This window comes from Haliotis asinina, chromosome 7, assembly GCF_037392515.1.
Source record: "Haliotis asinina isolate JCU_RB_2024 chromosome 7, JCU_Hal_asi_v2, whole genome shotgun sequence".
NCBI classification, from domain to species: Eukaryota; Metazoa; Mollusca; class Gastropoda; order Lepetellida; family Haliotidae; genus Haliotis; species Haliotis asinina.
In genome coordinates, this window is record NC_090286.1 from 51,776,398 (window position 1) to 51,798,891 (window position 22,494).

The 22,494-nt window shown below is 41.1% G+C and overlaps 3 protein-coding genes across 5 annotated transcripts; all 3 read right to left on the bottom strand.

The window, feature by feature from the left end:
- Positions 1-485: 485 nt before the first annotated feature.
- LOC137291879 (ELKS/Rab6-interacting/CAST family member 1-like) lies at positions 486-13,166 on the bottom strand. 2 transcript variants are annotated; one of them, XM_067823427.1, is made up of 3 exons: positions 12,976-13,166; positions 5,328-5,389; positions 486-4,160 (listed from the first exon to the last, which is right to left on the bottom strand). In XM_067823427.1, the coding sequence occupies exons 2-3, from the start codon at positions 5,379-5,381 to the stop codon at positions 2,886-2,888; spliced, it is 1,329 nt and encodes a 442-aa protein (XP_067679528.1). In that variant the 5' UTR covers positions 5,382-5,389; positions 12,976-13,166; the 3' UTR covers positions 486-2,885. The 2 variants fall into 2 exon arrangements, with proteins under 2 accessions (XP_067679528.1, XP_067679527.1); XM_067823426.1 differs by lacking the exon at positions 12,976-13,166 and adding an exon at positions 11,192-11,241.
- A 1,272-nt stretch (positions 13,167-14,438) lies between these two features.
- On the bottom strand, positions 14,439-14,846 carry LOC137292058 (sperm-specific protein Phi-1-like). The gene has a single exon (XM_067823604.1). It carries the CDS (start codon positions 14,844-14,846, stop codon positions 14,439-14,441), a length of 408 nt encoding a protein of 135 aa, XP_067679705.1.
- A 3,078-nt stretch (positions 14,847-17,924) lies between these two features.
- Positions 17,925-21,791, bottom strand: LOC137291243 (ELKS/Rab6-interacting/CAST family member 1-like). 2 transcript variants are annotated; one of them, XM_067822539.1, is made up of 3 exons: positions 21,255-21,387; positions 19,884-19,949; positions 17,925-19,163 (listed from the first exon to the last, which is right to left on the bottom strand). In XM_067822539.1, the coding sequence occupies exons 2-3, from the start codon at positions 19,899-19,901 to the stop codon at positions 18,090-18,092; spliced, it is 1,092 nt and encodes a 363-aa protein (XP_067678640.1). In that variant the 5' UTR covers positions 19,902-19,949; positions 21,255-21,387; the 3' UTR covers positions 17,925-18,089. The 2 variants fall into 2 exon arrangements, with proteins under 2 accessions (XP_067678640.1, XP_067678641.1); XM_067822540.1 differs by having other exon boundaries at positions 17,929-19,163; positions 21,336-21,791.
- Between the last annotated feature and the right edge of the window lie 703 nt (positions 21,792-22,494).

Sequence of the window (22,494 nt, forward strand, 5' to 3'; positions counted from 1 at the left end):
GAATTTAGAACAGGGCCTCCAGAAACCGTTCATGTCTTACTATGTGACTTGATTGGTTGGGCAGATTTTGGTTGTTAACACCATTGTTTTGCGTCAGAATGATTGTGGTCGGACCAAACAATGCAGTCATTAACATCATGAGCATACGATTACATGTAACAGGTAAGTCAGCGAGCCAAACCCGTTAGTCGCCTCTGCAGACCTTGAAGTAGTCTGATACTTTGACATGCCTCTCGATCATAGCTGGTAGAGGCAACCAAAACAGAGGGTCAACTTGCATAAGACGAGAAACATGATGAATACCTGTCCTTCTTCACATGATTAACTTGTATGCATCGTGAAGAAGACGAAGAATAATTAAGTTAATGCAAGCTTCCAGAAAAGTTGCATTCTCTTCCCACAGAAATTGCTCCTGTCATATCTTATGAGGAAAGAGAATCGAAAAGCAGTTCCTGATGATATACCAGAATTCAAAACAAAACATCTTTGTGTCGTTCCTTATGGTTTTATGTGTGTAAATATACATGGAAACGTCTTTCATCATCATAGCAAACACGTGACTGCAACGAGCACCGGTATAGTCCGACAGGCCACAGACTTAAAATCTACGTATCGTTTTTTGGTCACGATTCGGAACAGGTCAATATTGTTTCAACAACACTTGTTCCTCACCACAGCGCGAGACGAGTCGAAACAGCATTAACACAAACATGTCAACAAAGGAGATCTGCACCTAGACGTTCATTCTTATCCCACAGAGGTTACTCAAGTCCAGTGTTCCCACGTTAGAAGATATGATGTAGGAAACCTCCATGGGATGAACATGTTAGATGATAGTTAAGCACTATAATTACGGGTATATATCAAACGTTCACCTTGCGACAAATATACTGTTAAACTTTATATACGGATAGCGAGATCAGATACTCCGAGTCAATTTATTGAAAGGCAAGCATTGTTTACACGACATGTTTCAGGAAAATGTGGAATACGTCTTTGTGTGTGACAAACAGTCTGTCATTCAGTCCATCCATGAACTCAGCTCCTATCTAATGTCTGGATGTATATCCAGACATGTCGCATAGATCTCATTTTAATCAATGTCCAGATACTACTCTAGACAAAATGATACAAGAACATGCAACTCAAAAGTAGTTAAGACAGAAAACCCATCATAATGGCCATACAGAGAAGTTACACTCAAGTGAAAGATACAGGGTATTCGTGTCCTCAAACTTCCATAGGTTAGCACAGTAAGCGAATATTAGTAATAAACGGTGCCCCTCCTCTGCGTGAAGGATCAGCTGAGGGTATGTACATCTTAATGTTAAATTGTTTACTTTCAAAGTTAATAGTACTTATGTTAATAATTCAAATGCTCCAAATCCGTATTGGATCAGTATGCACTCGGCTTTCATGCTCAATTTTGAATAAAACATAAGCAGAGTAGGAGAGGCATCAGGCTGTACTAAAATACCAGCGCAATAAATCGAGACTGAAAAATGAAATCTAATTATGTAACGTCTAGACAAAACAGTAAAGATTGTTTAAATAGTTGCGCATAGAAGGTAGTTATTCATATCACATGAATACATATCACAGACCAGCATAATGCCTCCATATATAGATTACTAGCTGTCTAAGAGGATACGCAGAATTAGGCAGAATAGTGGTGAGATCCACAGTTACTGTTGGCGCCGTTCTCCAACACGCTCTCTCACATATTTTGAGAGTCATGGCGTAAATCCGTTCATCGTGTCCACGGGTTTCCTTTCAAGATTCAATAACAAAACACGTTAAACCCTACAATATACAATGGATACAGCAGATGAATGTGTTTACAAGTGAACATTATAACATCTCCGATTATTTGTGGTCGTTGCAGACTTGCAGTCTGGCCAACGACGAACTTGTCAAATAGCTATCACATGCTGTCGAAAACTGCATGAAAACGTGTTTTGTCTTTTGCAGCTGTCAGTTCAACCATTATTAACAGATCTAACGATGTACACGTGTATGGAATTGATAATCCTGATGTGTAGATGGGTGTTTCCCTACTATAACTGTTCCACGAAATGGGGTTTTAGGATTAACAGAGTGTGTTTTCAATGCCAGCGTAACCCAAGCAGTTAAGCACCCGGCTACCAGACAGACCCACCATGGTTACCACCACAACAGCTCTTGACACGCCGAAAATACACAAAATCAGAAAGGCAAGGGGTTATTTCTTTGTAGACTCGTGGTATGCTACATGTTATCACAGAAGGCTCACTCTACGCTCCCACGGCAAGTGCAGACGTGCTGCCATTAGTATCCCACACATCTGGCAGGGTAATGGTAAGACTTTCAACGTATCAGCAAGTGACCAACTCGACATTGTCAGCTGAATAAAACAGGTCACTAAGGCACGTGTTATCCATCTGCAGATCTAAATTTCACTTTCTTAAGTTTACCTATGAAGGTAATGCCCCGAACGACACCTTGTTGGCGAATGCACTGCGCTCGGTGATGTCCTAATGCCGTTCAAGAACTCCCGAGAGCAACATCTTTCATCAATATTAATGCGCCTTCCAAAATGTTGCTTAACCGTTAACATTCAGAATCCTCAGATAACACGATGTGGCTGATGTACCGCACGCAAACGTTTCAGTCAAGAATGTTGACGTTACACAGACGGTCTTGCGACACATTATCCGATGGAATGAAACACACATTCATGATTCCTGACGCATATTACCGACACGGGTATGATTGTGGTTAGATATATGGGATCCAACATTCTGCACCATAACTGTTGGCGTTCAGTCTGAAAAGCGTACCACAAAACTTTTCCAACAACATATAGCCAACAACACAACTTTAATCTAAACGTCTTTCTACGGAGATCATTTCTTTGTCACAACAGAACCCCTCTTGGCTGATTTCGCCCCAAACCTTTGGTTAGTCTTTTTCTCCGGAATGGCCGCAGATTGCCATCTCGTGGTCTCCTTTAGACCGTAACGTATGGGCGGAAGTTCAGCTTGACTAGCACTGCTGCTGGTTACCGACCCGGAAGACCTGCCCACTCCAGTCTGTGATGCCCGGATGGGGGATGTTCTGGAGGACACAGCGGCTCTACTGTTGGACCGAATTAACGGACTAGGACCTACTTGTGGTCGGGAAATGTTTTGATTAAGGTGATCCAGAGTTCTTCTTGGAGGATTAGGACTCTTAGCTTTAGGAGCTAAGATATACGTACTCATGTTGATGTTGCTAGTTGGCTTAGATGGAACAGCCTCCTCCTCCTCCATGTCTTCCCTAGGCGTCTTCCCCTTCATGATGAGATCTTTGATATCCTTCACATCACTGTGCATTTCTCTGTTCTGCTCCCGTAAGTTCCTCATCTCCTCATAGTTTTGGTTCATGACCTCCCTCATCCTCTCTACCTCCTGTCTCATGGCCCTGGACGCTTTGTCCAGCTCTTCCTTGAAGTTCCTCGCCATCTCGTTCTTTTCTGTTTCAAACTGTGCGAGTTTCATATTCTGCTGACTGATGATGGTTTTGGCACGTTCGAGTTCTTTCTCCATTACGGCACATTTGTCCTTAAGTTCTTTCAGCTCCTCGCGTAACGTCTGTATCTCATTGTTTTGTTCTTTATACAAAGTGTCTGATTCTAGGTGTCGTTTGTCGTCACGCAGCCTACTGACCTGTTTGAACAGCTTCCCTGCATACTCCTCGGTTTGTTTCACAAGTTTCTTGAGGTCATTCAATTCAAGCGATTTTTCTTTGATTATCCTATCTTTCTCACCAGTGCATTTGACCAACACGTTTATCCTTTCATCTCTGTTGACCAATGAGTCCTTTAATTCACTTATCTCTTCCTCCTTCTGTTCAACTTCTCGTGTCTTTTCGTGAACGATTCTTTCGTTTTCGGAGGCATGGTGCTTGGCTTCAACATCCAGCCGTAGCCTTAAGGCATCAATTTGTCCTTCCAGTGCCTTATTCATAGTAATTACACTCTGCAACACGCTGAACGCCTCACCTGGAGCCATTTCCAGAGAAGCAGACGAAGGCCTTGACGAGGAAGCGGAAGTGACGTCAACACTACTGGCACTCCCATTATCCCCTGCTCTTGACTCTGGTCGAGGGGTGATCCCGGTACCATGAACCTTGAGGTGGTCCTGGAAGCGGAAAGGAAAACAGAACTCATCTCTGGAATGCTGATGCAAACACCGGTATGCGCATTTGATTAATTGTCTTTTTTGTTTAAGGCAACACACAGCAATATTCCAGCTATAGGGAGGCAACCATTAACAATGGTGACCATCCAATGTATAAACTTGTTCGCCCCGACAGGCAGTGGGAGCTTTGGTACATATGTAACCCAGAATCAACACTGGGACGTGCTATGGTGAATATAGTAATATTAGGACCAACAAAGGCGTGTTTTCAAATTTGACAAAAGATCCACTAATAATAAGATGTTTGTCTAAATTTGGAACTGTCATGACAAAAGTGGATTTCATTTGTATAAACATAACAAGAAAGGGCTATTTTTATACGGAGGGAAAAAAATAAGGGATCGCATTAAAGCAAAACTGTTTCTTTATTTTTTTCCAGGTTTCTTCACAACCCTTGTATCTCATAGCTTGTGAGGTAAACTGAAAAAAACTAATGGAACGCTTGCGCTTTCATGTGATCCTTTATTTTTTTCAGTCAGTTTATTTCAGCTGAAGTGAATAATGCAAATGGCAGTCAGTGACACGACTATTAGATACCCTGATGAGTCACTCAGTCTTCCAGTGCCCGATTTTCCAATCTGACTACAACCTGAGCCCTCTTAAAACACAAGGCAAGGTATAATCTACGATTCCTTTAACCTTGTGACATGTATTTGTAGTCTCGGATGGCCATTTACCAATCACCGCCCTTATTCCGATTACGTTTTCAGGAATCAGGAACGTTCGATTCCTATGTTTGTCTAGGGTCTGTCCACGTGAAGATCAATAAGCCATGCATATCGTACGAGACGACTAACGGGATCTGTTGTCAGGCTGACTGGTTTGGTTGACACGTCATCGGTTCCCAATTGTTTAGATCGATGCTTATGCTATTGATCACAGGATGTCTGGTCCACACTTAATTATTTACAGGTCGCCTCCATATAATCGGAATACTGCTAAGTGCGGCGTAAAACTAAACTCACTCACACTTGGGTCTATTTGCACCAACGTGTATATATGTGATACATGGCGTCGCATGGGTGTCTCCTCCCACAATCGACTGGAACCTCACGGTACAGCTGAAATAGCGTTTCATGGTGGACTGAACTCAAGTGAATCGGTTACCTGGACAGAAAGCGTGTTATCCATTCTCTGTGTTATCAAACCGCCAGACGCCATCTTGAAATCTGAAACGAAATAATTTTATGTGGCAGTACTATTCATTGTAACGCAGTTACAGGGAGTCAAGGGTCATCTGGAAGCTTCTAGAAGAGCTAAATTAATCCGGCATTGAACGTAACCTTAAATCAATGACTATGGGAGCGGAGAAGCAAATGCATATCACCTCTCACATTACATTAGGGGACGGTGTGTTAGCTCAGTGGTTAAAGCATTACTCGTCACGCCTAAGACCCGGGTTCGATTCCCAACATGGGTGCAATATGTGAAGCCCATTTCTGGTGTAATCGGTCACTTGCGAATCTATGGGACGTAACTCTTGGTTGTGGTAAATTAGAAGCCATCCTGCTCCACAAGCCTCTACAGCGAATGGACTTTACGTTCGCCAGGTGTACTGAGGTCAAATCTAAACTCACTAACAACATATTGGGCACTGTATCCCCTACGTGGGGTGTAACACTTCCTAGTCTTGTTGAACATCTGCCAGTGTAAGTTAATCCTTTACTGGCGACACAGGAGATTATATAATCACAGTTATTATGATCTTTAGTAATATCCCCTGAAAGATTAACGGCTATATCGGCGTCTCGTGTATAACGTGCAATTACCGTCGAAAGATTAAACATGTGTCATTATTACCTCTGGCTGAGAGACACATATGCTTCCTGCACCTTCACCATCCATACTATTGTATTCAGACATGTGTTCACGATCAAAGACCATTATTTGTTTTGCTTGCGTGACACAGTCTTACATCCAATCAAAATGTAAAATTCGTTTACTGTGAAGATCAAAATCACCGTTCTTAAACACCTGTGCCATGGCTTATGACTGAGTAGGTTACCGCATTGTTTGGACAATGCCCACTACGGTCTACAACAGAAGTGTCTCTATACCAAACCTGTACTTAAATATCCACGGGTGAACCCACCACGCAGTGAGCTTATGACTTCCTGAGCTTCCTGGCTACTTCCGGTGCTTTGTATGAACTCTGTCACCTGTCGGGAATGACGTGAACCCTCCTTACTACTAAATCCTTATATATTTTCCGATCGAAAAAGTTGGGGAGATGGATGGTGATAATGATAATGATAATAATTCACATGTATAGCGCCTAGTATCCATGTGACTAGTTGCTCACTGGACGCTGTAATCAGAATCTGATACCCCGATTACCCAAGCTGCCTCTTGGGCGCTAGAAGGTTATAGCCACAGGACTTTATGTCACAGGGTACCCATTTTCTGCAGGGTGGACAGAGGCAGTTTTGAAAAAAAGAACCCTTTTGTCTAAGGTGAGACAACATGTCTACCATGTATCTCGTTGTGGAGCAGGCCCGATGTCATAGTAACTCTCAGGAGTCTTAACTGCCAAACACGGTCACCCATCCAAGGACTGTCCGAGCTCAACGGTGGTTTACTTCACCTGATGGTAACCTGAACACTACGCACAGGGCCACTGGCCACCATGTTCAGGTTTTATGTTACTGACATAATATGGTTTACATGTTGAGGGGAGGGTGTTTTCCTTTGTCTAGAATATCATAAAGCGGGTAATCAAATAAATATGTATTTACAAATTCTCCAGGCTTTTGTGAAACAAGGAAAACACCCACAAAATACATGTTGTAAGTCAGTACACCAGGATATGCTGATCACTGTTCATCCACACATTCGTCCAATTATAACCCTTGGTTTGTCACATGTCAATGGTCATGGTTTTACCAAGACTCGTATTGTTGATTGCGTATTGGTGATTGAAACACGATGCTGAAATTCTGCCAAACTCTAAACTCACCTGCTTAATTGCCTTTGCTGGCCTTATTCAACCATTTTCAACAGTATCATCCACTTTAAAAGAACGTTTGCACCTTAGTAGAATATGTTTTATGAATCTCTCTGAACTGATCCCGGCTTGTGTATGAATGTAAGCGTGACGCCACCCCTGCAGTAAGTACAGTGGTGTGGAAAGTGACAGGATTTGACGTTATACTCAGCCCGTCGGTAAGTAATGGTTGTATAGTCACAGCGTAGTCATTAGCATGTGGAAGGCAGCATGACAATCGCTGATACACTTGTTCACATTCGACAGGGCTTCCTGAAATGGCTATGACTCAGGATGTCAGAGTGCTGGGACTGGGACTGTGGTGGGATTCAACCCTCCGGTTCCCTTCCACCGTTTCACCAACGTGATAATTATTTACTTGAAAATTTAACATGACCCCCTACCCCTCCACCCCCACCTCCCCAAACCTCGAAAGAAAACCTCTCCGCAAGACTGTATGACAAGGTGAAGGCTTCTACTAGTCAGTAATTCCTTGATGTACAATAACATAGAAACTCCTTCAGCCTTTGGTAGCTTTGGTATCTACATTTGAAAACTTTTGATACAATCGACCAAGCTATATGAAGATTTCGAGACGGGTCTTACTGCACTCTCTTAAGAGCTTATTAATTTGCCAGGCAACAACGTTCATGACCTCGGTAATCAGTAAACTCATGCGGTTTTTCGCAGACACGTTGAAAGCATGTCCAAATTTGAAGCGTTCGAGACAAGCATTACGTCCAATGCAATTCCCTGTTTTGACCGTCTTCTTTCAGGGTACGTTCACATTGTCGCATATTTCATCATTAATTTACAGTATAGTTTCATGTTTAACGCCGAATGCAACGATTTCACAGCCACATGACGATGGTCGGTACATAATGAGACAATCAAGTGAGACCATGAACATCGATTAAGCAGCTGGGATACAATGACATGCCTCAACCAAGTCACCGAGCCTGACCAGTCAGTCTATTTCAACATGATCAACAGCATGAGCATCGATCTACGCAACTGGGAACCGATGACATGTGTCAACCAAGTCACCGAGCTTGACCAGTCAGTCTATTTCAACATGATCAACAACATGAGCATCGATCTGCGCAACTGGGAACCGATGACATGTGTCAACCAAGTCACCGAGCCTGATCAGTCAGTCTATTTCAACATGATCAACAACATGAGCATCGATCTACGCAACTGGGAACCGATGACATGTGTCAACCAAGTCACCGAGCTTGACCAGTCAGTCTATTTCAACATGATCAACAGCATGAGCATCGATCTACGCAACTGGGAACCGATGACATGTGTCAACCAAGTCACCGAGCTTTGACCAGTCAGTCTATTTCAACATGATCAACAACATGAGCATCGATCTACGCAACTGGGAACCGATGACATGTGTCAACCAAGTCACCGAGCTTTGACCAGTCAGTCTATTTCAACATGATCAACAACATGAGCATCGATCTGCGCAACTGGGAACCGATGACATGTGTCAACCAAGTCACCGAGCCTGATCAGTCAGTCTATTTCAACATGATCAACAGCATGAGCATCGATCTACGCAACTGGGAACCGATGACATGTGTCAACCAAGTCACCGAGCCTGATCAGGCAGTCTATTTCAACATGATCAACAGCATGAGCATCGATCTACGCAACTGGGAACCGGTGACATGTGTCAACCAAGTCACCGAGCTTGACCAGTCAGTCTATTTCAACATGATCAACAGCATGAGCATCGATCTACGCAACTGGGAACCGATGACATGTGTCAACCAAGTCACCGAGCTTGACCAGTCAGTCTATTTCAACATGATCAACAACATGAGCATCGATCTACGCAACTGGGAACCTATGACATGTGTCAACCAAGTCACCGAGCTTGACCAGTCAGTCTATTTCAACATGATCAACAACATGAGCATCGATCTGCGCAACTGGGAACCGATGACATGTGTCAACCATGTCACCGAGCCTGACCAGTCAGTCTATTTCAACATGATCAACAGCATGAGCATCGATCTACGCAACTGGGAACCGATGACATGTGTCAACCAAGTCACCGAGCTTGACCAGTCAGTCTATTTCAACATGATCAACAACATGAGCATCGATCTACGCAACTGGGAACCGATGACATGTGTCAACCAAGTCACCGAGCTTTGACCAGTCAGTCTATTTCAACATGATCAACAACATGAGCATCGATCTGCGCAACTGGGAACCGATGACATGTGTCAACCAAGTCACCGAGCCTGACCAGTCAGTCTATTTCAACATGATCAACAGCATGAGCATCGATCTACGCAACTGGGAACCGATGACATGTGTCAACCAAGTCACCGAGCCTGATCAGTCAGTCTATTTCAACATGATCAACAGCATGAGCATCGATCTGCGCAACTGGGAACCGATGACATGTGTCAACCAAGTCACCGAGCCTGACCAGTCAGTCTATTTCAACATGATCAACAACATGAGCATCGATCTGCGCAACTGGGAACCGATGACATGCGTCAACCAAGTCACCGAGCTTGACCAGTCAGTCTATTTCAACATGATCAACAGCATGAGCATCGATCTGCGCAACTGGGAACCGGTGACATGTGTCAACCAAGTCACCGAGCCTGACCACCCGATCCCGTTAGTCGCCTCTCACGACATGCATAGTCTCCTTTTCATGGCAGGCATGGGTTGGTGAAGGCATATTCTACCCCGAACCTTCACGTGTTACTGAAGAAGACCTCTAGGGCTGAAAAATATACTGAATAATCATTATGTTGTGTGAAGTGTTTCACTGACAATAAATAAACTGAAAAGATGATGATGGTGATGATGATGATGATGATGATGATGATGATGATGATGAAATAACGGGGAAAGATAATATGGATACATCAACCTAACAACGCTTGTTATCCAAGAAACCGCCTAAGTAGTACCCGACCTTCAAGAAACAGTTTGTTAAGCGATGTAATCACCACTCTCAGTGTATTGTGACTAGTCTTCCAACTGGGTAACAACACAGACGGGGTGCCTAGTGAACGACTGAATACCAGCAACAGGTAACTAACACACCCGACCTTATCACCTCACGGGTGGCGTGGCCCGCCAGGCTGACACTAGACACTACCTGTGGTTACATGGGGTACCCCGGTGACACAGAACATAAGTACTTCCATACAAGATAAACAATGGAGGTGGTCTCAGATATACAAGTCAGTAGTTCATGGATTTGTCATACGCCATGACGTGCAGAAATTAACATTGCAGTGATTTCACCTGCAGACAAAGTGACTGAATGAAATCTATTAACAAATTCTATAGCTTGGATTGACAATGTATATTCTGACAGATTCAGATTGATATACTGAGTCGTGCAAAAAGTATTCGGACACTTGCCGTCATTTCATCTGGCTTGCAAGTTATTTCAGAGTAGCATAAATAATATTTGTAATTAAATTATGACATATAGATATTTATCAACTTATGTATGGCTCCACAACGCACAATCTCATAGGGGCTATGTTGCAGGAGTTCACGGCAGTGTACACATGTTGATTAAATTGTTGCCCTTCGATAAATAACCAACGGAAAATGAAACAGAAATTATGTGGTTATAGGTAAGATCACCCCTCACAATTGTACAAAATTTGACTTGGATCTTACGAAAATTAATTTCAAGAAAGGTATTTATGCTAGGCTAAATTAACATCAAAGTCTATAGAAATCTCGTCAGGTGTGCCAATACGTTCTTCACGACTGTGTAGTCACATTTTGTGAAGAGATATTGGCAGCTGTTCAAGACGTTTGCCCTTTATTGCAACGTAATCAGTTAAAAAGCTTTGTTGACATGGGTCTATAAAGTTACAGCATGGTCCTCTAGCATACAGTCTATGATGATTAGTTATGGAGTCACCGTATACAAATAGCTGACTAACAATCTGCATGTATACAAGGACGTGTTGTTTCGACATACCTGAGTACATTCCCAGCAGAGCGTGGCGTGCTGCCCGCGACCCAGGTAAACCCGTGACCTAACGATCAGGTATGCCTAGAAGACGCATGAAGGTAGATTATGCCTAGGATACTTCTGTACACAAATATGTTTACTTACCGTGGCTGCCCAACAAAACGAACAGTTCCTAATACAAGAGGAAACCAAGTATACTTTATTTGGGAGCAGTATAATCATCAGAAAGCATCAGTCGAAAATACACAATTAATGCCTTCGTATATAATTCCAGACAAGGAACACAAATTACTCTAAAGTCTTAGAATGCGTCTATTTTAAACAATATATGGGGTTACACAGTTTAGAGTAAGCGGAACATGCCAATAGTCACGGTGTACATACACTGAATATTAGAAGAATCCTAAATTATGCTTTTACAAAGAATTTTCACTTTATGTATATTCGGCAACTTTCGAGTGATTATATTTTCAACCAAGAACAGTGAGTTAGGACAGACATATCAACACTGTCTTTCGATCCTACTCAATCATTAGAATTGGGTGACTGAGTATGGTTTAACAATGCCACGACAAGGAGCACCAGAAATGGGCTTCACATACTGTAAACACGACGGGCATCGGGCCTTACAGTAATTGGAGTAACGAGCATACATTCTAACCACTGATTACCCCGCCATCCCAGTTTTTGATGAAATGCACATATATACATGTCGGACATGAAACTGTGATAAGATTGTCATTATTGAGCTTGACACAGACAAGTCATGACAGTCATAGCAATAATACTGGTGTTTCCTTGCATTAACTTACAGCAGTACATGCGAGTTCTTTTCAAGTAAACCAGCTGATTCAAATATTGCCAAAGCAATTTTAAACTTATCAGATATCCACTCTCTAATGGGGTCTGCACAGTTCAGCAGAACTTATATTATCGATCCGTCTTATCGATAGATCCGTACACCCTAGCTTATTGAACGAGTTTAAAAACATATCGATCAAATTACTTTGGGTGACAAAACCTGATAGAGCGCACACGCTAATACACGTCTCGTGTATAGTGAGTACCTGTTCCCTGTGTGCAACTACTGCGAATAAGGCAATGCGTTGTGAGGAAGTCAATCATATAGGCCTTGCAGTACCCCCTCGTGTCAAGTCACAAAAAAGGGCTAGATCATAGTATGTATAATATAATCAATATCTAAGAAGATAATTTAACCAAATGTGTCATTAACATATAACAAGTACTAGATATGACTACTGGGATATACAGTAGTTAACCCGAAGAGCTATATAGTAGGTGTTGAGAAATGATTCCATAACACAAACACTGATTTAAATGCTTAAATGAATCTAATTATTACAAACGACACTGCAACATGCACTATAACCTTACCTATAAATAACTTATATATTGTAAACTTGGTTACACCGTATTCAAATAAGATCTTACTTAAATCTTTAATTATCAAACAGACATACAAAAAGTAATGCGAAGATACTGTTTCCAAAAATTATTTCTGATATTGATTTCAAACAGGGATTTTAAACAGGGATTTTAAACAGGGTAAGACTTATTGAGAATACAAACTGTATTGAGGTAGGCACATATGGCACTAACTAGAACTGTTTCAGGCTCACTGGTGTCATTTCATAGAATAGAGGGTAAAATCTACAAATTTGATCAGCTCTGTTCGCAGAATACCCAGTCTCATTCTTGTCGAGATGTCGCTCACAATGACGCCTATCCATGTATGTAAACAAAAACAACTTCAAGCAGGGCTCACATACCTTATTACTAGAGAAATCCCGTGGTATTACATTATCCGTATGTACATTTTCCTGGAGTGTACCATCCGAATAACGGCATGTAGGCCTATACTGATTACACTTACTTCAGTCAGGCTGCTTGACCTACAAGTCTCGTCGGGGGTATCCATGGACGCGGTGGCCACCATTACCGCCTACTCCATACATGCACTGCTGAAATCTCGTCGTGTGCCGTTGGGTTCGAGGATCGAACCACGATAAGACTGTTGGGTAATTAACTAGGTGCGACTTCTTTTGTTGGAGCGATAATATCAAATATCAAATAACTAAGAAGACTAATGAATAATAATGCACTGAGTATAAAACTAAAAGTATCAATTTTTACATATTACAACCTATACTGGTACAAGTTGTCCAACGCTTTAAATTGTTAAATGGTGTGTCTCCCAAGAACACTATTCCTTGACAAAATTCCGATTGTTAGGTCACACACACATGAAAGTGATCACAGGACTAAAGTTCAATTTTCAGGTCACTCGAGGCTTCGCTCCACTACGCAACACCAATTTACACTACACTACACTACACTACACTACACTACACTACACCACACCACACTACACTACACTACACTACACTACACTACACTACACTACACTACACTACACTACGCTACACTACAGCACAGAAGTCAAGTCCCATTGCAATAAAGAATGACAATTGTAAATATGTAAATGTAAGTATTTAATTGAAACAAAATGGAACGTAAAACCATAATAAAACTAATTCATTGTGACTTTGAAAGTCCAGTATTAATATACTACTGCTACGTTTCCTGACAGGTTAACCTTTTCCAGTTTACTCTATTGTGGTTTGGAATGGAAATTGGGATATTCATATTACAATCGTTTAGCATGATATTGGGTTACATGCTGAAATGTATACTGTAGCCAAAGAGCCCCTCTTCAATTTCGGCGAAAGAAAGGAAGAGCATTAAAGTATGCTGCAACAGAAATGCAAACAAATCAATTTACAAGCATACTAAAACGCGGTAAACATTTAACAATATTGCCAATTATCATATTCAACTTTAAACATGGCCATATTTTGTTTAATAAAACTTTGTTTATGTATTCAAAATTTTACTTCGCATTCCTTGGTTTACATTTTCCTTAAGCTCGATTAGTTTGGTTTAAAAAAAAGTAATAATCGCAGATTAAAGCTCAAAATTTAAAAGAAACCCGAAACTGAAATACCAAGAAACTTATTTAAGTTTCGTTTACATAAATATAGTAAATATAGCCGAATGAACGTCAGAAAACACTAAATTTCGGGGGATGGGGGAGGTGAGGGGGGATATAAAGCATCCCAATTACTCAATATGATTTTGCGTTTTGGCAGTATATGAAAGTTTTCATTTGAGTGATGTTGGTGGCCCTAAAAAGGGCCGTTGAAAACGCCAGGGAAGGGCACAGTAAGTTACTTTACTTGACTTTCTTTGCAGACTTCGCCTTTCCTTTGCCAGCTTTCCTCATGGGTTTCTTTGCAGATTTTTTTGCTGCCTTTTGGGGAGACTTCTTTGCTGGTCTCTTCACAGCCTTCTTTGCTGACTTTTTGGCTGGTTTCTTTGCTGCTTTCTTTGCTGGTTTCTTCGCCTTCTTGGCGGGTTTCTTGGATTTCTTGGGGGCGGACCTTGCCCGTTTTGCTGGTTTCGGCTTGCTTGAGGATCGGCCGCGAGAAGAACTCTTCTTCGGTGAAGCAGAGCGTTTTCTTTTCTGAGCTTTGCCGGGGCGCTTACTGATGGATCGAGGCCTTTTGGGCGCAGGCAAACCGAGTTTGGCTGGAGACTTCGATCGGGATCTGGATCTGGATCGGGAACGAGAACGCGACATTCTGGTCGGGCTGTTCATTTCGAAGATTTACACACTCTACAGTCTGCAGAACGTGACAGGAGTAACGTGATGGCGGTTACGTCATATTTATAGGCATCGCGCGGACGTGATAGAAGACAATCAACTCATGTGACGCGAAGACATGAATGGCGTTACAAGTATGGCCTTATTGTGTTTGTTAACATATTTGAATCTATGTAATCATATTAGTAAAGCATGTAAAGTACATATAAATAGTAACATGTCACAGAGATATCTTTCAGAATCAGGACATTTCATTTATTCAATCAGTAGCAGCCAAATTCTGAAGATTGTGTCTCTTATTGTATGCGTAAGCACTCGCATGAGCTCTTCGCTGTAAGAAAATGCCTAAATTTTACAACAATATCCACCACAAATCTGTTCTACTTACATTTTATGAACATATTATAAGTGGGCACCAGTAAACACAATGAACCGTTTGTCCATAAATAAACAATGATCTCTACATGTGTCTGCAATTGTGCACTGGCGCACAACGGAAACAGCCAGCCATTTTGAATGTCAGTAGTACCGAAGCGGTCGTTGGGACGGATAGACCTACCTTAGATATGTACCCCAGCTAACCAAAATTTAAATGCGGAAACGCAGGAGGTGCGCACCCTCTTTTTGTCTCTAGATTATGTTAAATAACCATTGGGTGAAATTGGACACACACACACACACACACACACACACACACACACACACACACACACACACACACACACACACACACACATACACACACACACACTTTTCTAAATTGTATGCACCCTTTCCTTCCTCAAAAATGGCTGTATCCACCCCTGCAAATAGTTAGCTAGTTTAACATGTCCACAAAGGCGTGTGCGCACTGTGGGAACCCGAGATTCAGACATCTCAGAAAGCGATGCTTGTTGTAAGGGACGACCAGATACCCATGGATCATTAAAGTGACATGGATGGAAGCGTTTCATCTCTCCTTAACTGTCTGAGGCATACATAATTATATAGGTCTCTGGATTGTCTGATCAAGATTCCTTCACAGGCTGGAACTGTGGTTGTTTGGATGTTGCATACTAAATATATTTATTATTCCCTTAAATAAATAAATAAATAAATAAATAAATAAATAAATAAATAAATAAATAAATATTATTTCCTTAAATGTTATAATCAAATTAGATCTCATAGACTTCATGTGTTTTCCAAGTTTTGTAACTTTGGTATTGTTCGATTTAGTGATCAAAACGAATTTTGGATGTACCATGTATACGTTTTGTCAATTAGAACATATAACTGGATCGTGTTTTGTCTCCAAATATTTTTGTTGTGAATAAAATGTTTATTGAAAGAAAAAATGTAAATTATTGTTTTATTGTTTATTGTTAACTCAGCAGTATTCCCGCCATAAGACAGGATAAATAAGATATAACTTTGTTATCACGGGAGAAATTCTTTTTGCATCTAAAACGGCCTCAAAATGATATATAAAAAATTCACAAAAATATACACAATAATTTCATGCTCAAGATTAACGTTGATGATTCCATACAATTAAACCACTGAGGTAAAGTGGCTGACTTAGTAATTATCGCATGCATTATGACTATTCAAAAACATCTGTTGCATTAATAACACGAATCAATACTTGAAGGACTGTCGATCTCTGATTGATTTAAAGGGAGGGCAATCGAAAGCGGCGTCCAGAAGGAGAAAGTTAAAAAATGGGGAACAATGATTACTAACCTTAGTTGCCTTTTTGACAACCTGGCGCTCACAGATAAAAAGAATATACTCGAAAATACACACCAGTAATTTTGCTGGCTGTATTGACAATTTTGACAGTTTTTGATGCGAGCAGATAGACCCCCATACCAACATTGAAAGTTGTAGGTCACCGCACTTTGAATAAAGGTTTGATAAAAAGAAACGGTCACTACTGTCTTTTTTGTAAATATTACGACGGTCTCTTGATAATCGAGTCTGGACATGGCAATCCAGTGGTAAACAACATGAGCATCGATCTACGTAATTGGGACACCAGGACATATGTCAAAAGGTTAGCTTCACTGACCAGTGAATACCCGATCCAGTTAGTGACCTCTTATGACAAGCACGGGATACTGAAAACCAATTCTAACATGGATCATTAAAATGAAATCTTTTTCCGAGCTTATATAGATTTGTTATCTCTTTTCGGGAACTGTTTTATCTGTGCAATACACAAAGGCCTCTAAATGCTGCTGGTTCTGAATCACCCATGAATGGCAGGCGGTTTTCAAAATGAGATGTGCTGGTGGTTAATAGTAATAGTTTGATACATACCATTTATGATAGCATTTGGGAATCAAGGATATGAGTTGTTACAGCATTTAAAAGGACTGACTGACTGATTGAGTATTGTTTTAAGCCACTTTTAGCAAGATTACAGCAATATCCGGGGACACCAGAAAGGACATTGAAAAGAATGTGGGGATGCCCTGTAAGACCTGGGGGCTACCCCTCCGCCGCTAAGACGACGAGGTTTCATTACTTATGTCTACACACACTGTGACCATCTCAGTGGGGATGCCCTGTAAGGCCTGGAGGAGCATCAACAACCTGGTCGTAAGAGGCGGCTGCAAATGGCGGAAGTGTTAGATTGGTATGTCCGTCACTAACTAAAGCAGCAGGGGAAACCCCACCGAAAAAACAAACTAGCTGTACGTTTCAGCACGAGGTATATAAAGGTGCTTTTGAGGTACCAGTTATGTTTGTCTAGCTCCTCACTGTTATGTAAATGTGAATTGGAGTAACATTATTAGAAGAAGTTTAGTCAAAAGACCAAGAGGTGACTTTAACTTATGTATTTCGGCAAGATATGCATTTAGGCATAAGGTTCGTTTGAAGAGCCTGACTAGACGAGAATACCATGTTTCAACCAAGTCAGCGGGGATGTGAAACATACATTTTAAACATATTCCATTCCTTTTGCAAATCGTAGCAGGTTTACATAACAAGAGTCCAGACTCTGCCCAGATGCCTTCCACGTGTACACTATATACATTTACTAGCAAAACAAACAAACAAAAAACCCACAGGCGCAAACAACAACACTTTATGTATAAAGAACACACGATGCATTGCACACAAAGAAGAAAATACAAATGCTTGTAAAATACACATGCCTGCCTCCTTCAGTACAGTAGATGCTGATTCGTAAAGCAGTGGAAGTATTCACTTTTATCCAAACAGAATTTCCTAGACCATGCTTTTCTTGTTGTGAATATTGGTACGTTTTGAATCCTTGCTCAAAACCGGAAGTGTTGGTTTGAAAGACATATGTCCATGTTCTTTAGGAGTCGGTTGCTCCTGTTGTCTGGGAGGTTCTTTTTGGGGGGTCTTCTGTAGCTCATTGACTGTTTCTGGCGTTTTCGTAGTACGCTGTTCCACCAACATGTCTCTGATCTGTTTTATGTCACTTCGCATAGTCTCGTTCTGTTCTCGCAATTCCTTCATCTCTCGCCACTGGCTTCTCATCACGTCTCGCATTTTACCGATTTCAAGTCTCATGTTCTGCGAGATTTTATTCAGTTCCTCCCTGAACTGAACCTGTGCGTTTTTACTTTCATTCTCCAACAACCTGACCTTTCCGCCATGTTGAGATATCACCTCCTTAGCCTTTACCAGTTCTTTTTCGAATCGCGAAAGATTCTTCCTGAGATATCCGATCTCCCTATGTAGTCCCTTAATTTCGTCCTCCTTCTCTTGATAAGCAGAGCCAGTTTGGAGCTTTCCTTTATCTCTCTGAAGTGTCGACACCTCGAACTCAAGTTCATCTGTGTATACTCTAGTATCCTCTACATTCCTACGTAGATCTTCAATCTGACGCTGTATCTCCTCAATCTCTTTATTCTGTCTGTCGTTATTGTCTGTCAAACGAGACAAGACTGCAGTCTTCTTCTGCATCTTTGCCTTCAGATTCGACAGCTCTGCGTTTTTCTGTTCCAGCTGTGCATCTGTTTCCTTGACGATAGCAATCCTCTGTTCGTTGTTGTGTTTGTAGTCCACCTCCAGACGCAGACGAAGAGCGTCTATCTGTTGGACGAGAGCCTTGTTAAGAGCGACCACCTGACTCATCGCGTCATTTCCGCTAGTCTCGTTATGGGTTTCAGAGCTTCCATCCGATGAAGGGTCTAGAGATGAGGAGGTATGAGAAATTGTCGCAGCTGAAGAAGGTCTGCCGTTCCCGTGGTTGTCGTTACCTTCCACGTACATTGACTTGCTTCTCGTCGGCATGGACATGCCTTTAACCTTGAAAGGCGATTTGTCAACCTGAAGATGGACATGGTCTTAGTTAAACGATAGCGTATATAGTACATATAAAATATATGTGAATATTTTACGTTTTTCGTTCGTTTGCTGCTTTTCTTTTACAGATCGGCAATCAATAATATAATCGTGTCTGGACCAGACAATCCAGTGACCGTCGGGATAAGATGATATGATATCAAGCAAGTGATCATCTGATCCCTGTGTGACCTCTTTCTTCAACCAAAGGCTGAAGGGCATCTGTTCTAACCCGGAATCGTTTTCTTTTTAAAAAGATCGATGAATTTATGGAAATTAGAACTCGAAGGCGGATGAGGGGTCACAAAACAAAAATGGGCATCTGTGATTCATGGCCGTTAGGAACCATACATGACTTAGACTCACGGTAACACTACAACAATGCAAAAAGACCTGGCAAAGGACAGTGGCTGCTCACTGATTGCAAATCAACTCTCATCTACGTATATGCGATAGTGGTAGAAACAAATTTAGGGCACTGGGCCTACTGGGTATATCAATAGAGAATGACCAACTGGACCCTAAAGCCTGAACAATCAAACCTCAACAATTGGTAGCGCTGTTGAAAATATAAACTTTCAATGTAAGGCGCTCCTCCCAAGCTGCTAAAATAGCAACAGTAAACCTGGTGCAACAATATCATGAGTTGATGGTGTTGCTTATCTGTAACGTGGTGTAGACATAACGCGGCGCAAATTACCATACCTCTGAATAGGACGCCATGTTTGAAGAATGACGGCGTCCTTCTGGTCAGGGCTGTCGACGAGTTACCTGGAACAAGATATTGGACAAAAGGATGGAAAAGGATAGTTAATATGGTGTACATTCAACCACATGAACCTAACGTTGTGGTGTAGTTCATCAAAAAAGAAGACCATGAGCTGAATTATTGTCCACTTCGGCGAATAATTATGATTCACCCGATGAAGGTACCTGTGAGTAAATTATAAGGAAGCTGCACATGTAGTGTCTTGTATTAACTACTGGGAGGTTGATTTGGATTCATGTATTCTCATGTATTCATGTAGCTTCTTTTAATTTACCCAAAGCAACATTGTGTAGTTCCCGTGTTTCCCATTGAACTGAGGACAGCGAACCCCTTCATAACCACTCTTGCTCTTGTGAAAATAACAAGTGCCTAATACTAAGGAACGCATGTAATGGTTGATTAGAAGAAAACATTTGAGCACATATTTGTAAAAAACAGAAAATACAATGTTCTTTCATTGTATTTTATGATTATTGATTAAATCATATAGTTTCGTGCAAATAAACGTGAACTTGATATCTTTAATGTAACTCCTCCATGACGATTACAGTTTCAAAACAGCATTTTAGAATTTAGTTGGCATAAACAACTCGGTGTGTGAGTGAGTGTCTTAGTGAGTTAGTGAGTGGGATTTCTTTCGACTAGCTTAAGCAAGTGTTTCATGAATTGATACTATGCCTTTGAAAAAAACGTACATTTACCTTTTCAGTGTATGTCACAGCACACTGACCGCCACTTACAACACCGATAATGAGGTATTGAGGGTTTTAACATGTTTTATCATGTGGACGTGACATTGGTTTTTTTTCTCTATAGCCCTGTGTTCTAATACCAGTCGTATATAAGAGGCGACAAGATAGTCAGGCTCATACACTCGATAGAGTGCCATCGTACCTTCACGGTGCTCACAATATCAACCGCCAGTCTACGAGATTAGATAGCTGAAATATACATACTAACCCCGAACTCACACATCTTAACGAGAATAACGTTCGTGACACCAGAAACGTTACATCGTATCCAAGGTTCGATGATAAATATTCATTTTATCAATCACTGGATTGCCTGGTTCAGAAATGATTGCTTACAGACCACCGTCGTATGGGTAGATTATTGCTTCTTGCGGCATTAAACAACACTCAAACAAACATAGAAGGTCCCGTTGACATGACATAAGACAGTGCACACAGTGATAACCCTATAAAATCAGGTAAGAATTATCTTGATCACACTCGAGGATGCTCATTACTGAAATACAGCAAATATCTATTCACAGACTAATAAATACGACTTACTATTCTTCTTACCTTCAAACGACCATAATTACGCCGTGTTTCGTTGCCTTTGCGACACACATTTGCAACAATCGTGACAGCTAAGCAACTCACCTTGCACCCTAAATCGATTTGTTGTTTGGAAGAGTTATGAGTTTGATCACGTGACATGTATACCTCGCTCCCTCGTTATACCCGTCTTCTCCCGTGCTGTATGTATGATAACTGAATATAAGCAACAATTCTGAATATGAGGTTTACACTTTTTTCACATTATCAAATCGGTGTACATATTTCAATCTCGGTACTTTAGCTTACTACAACCTGTCTACTCAGCTCGTTACAAAGAGGTAATGTGCTTCTGAGCTCATCTATGAAAAGGAGCGATTCAAAAGCGAAAAAGGGAACGTTCACGATACAGGTGCTTCGGTGTATACTACACGGTATTTCAGTTCAATCACACCTAGGTACACAAAGATCGGTAGAACTGAAATTATACTTTCGATGACAAATCAAATAGCAATTTTCTCATATTGGCCTCATAATGTTCAGAAACTAAAATGAGAGAGTCCCTGGACACGTCTGATCAAGCCTGTCTATCCTCGCAACGTCAAAGGATATGTGCAGTATTTATCAGATTAAACACTTCCTCTACTGTCATACTGGTATATCGTTATACCTAACCGTCTATTGATATAGAAGACATATGTGTATAATAATGATATTATTGGTCGTAATACCATTTTGCGAACATAATTGACTACCAGTCATCAAGAAATATACACTGCCAATCAAAAGTTCACAAGCGTAAATACAGCCTTTTACCTCCGTCAATTATTCTAAACAAGATTTTGCAAAATATTTCTCACTGTTCAAAGGTACTAGTTACACACATGAACTCGTGCGTTGAAAAACAACTTCGTAATGTTGAAAGGATTATTGTCGTGCGTTCAATATATGATAACAATCAAAGGAAATTGACGAATTCGTAACAAAACACATGCACGATATTTGCACATGCCTCTCAGCAATTTGATGCGTGATCCTCGTGCAGTTCACAAGTTCTGCAGTTGGTTCCCCTGAAATTAGTGGTGTGTGTGTGTGTGTGTGTTTGTGTGTGTGTGTGAGTGTGTGGTTCAGGTGTTGATTTGTTTATTTTTTCTTATACTTTGGGGAGTGAGTGAGCGAGTTTAGTTTTATACCACATTCAGCAACATTCCAGTTATACAGCGGCTGTCTGTAAGTAATAGAGTCTGGACAAGGCAATCCAGTG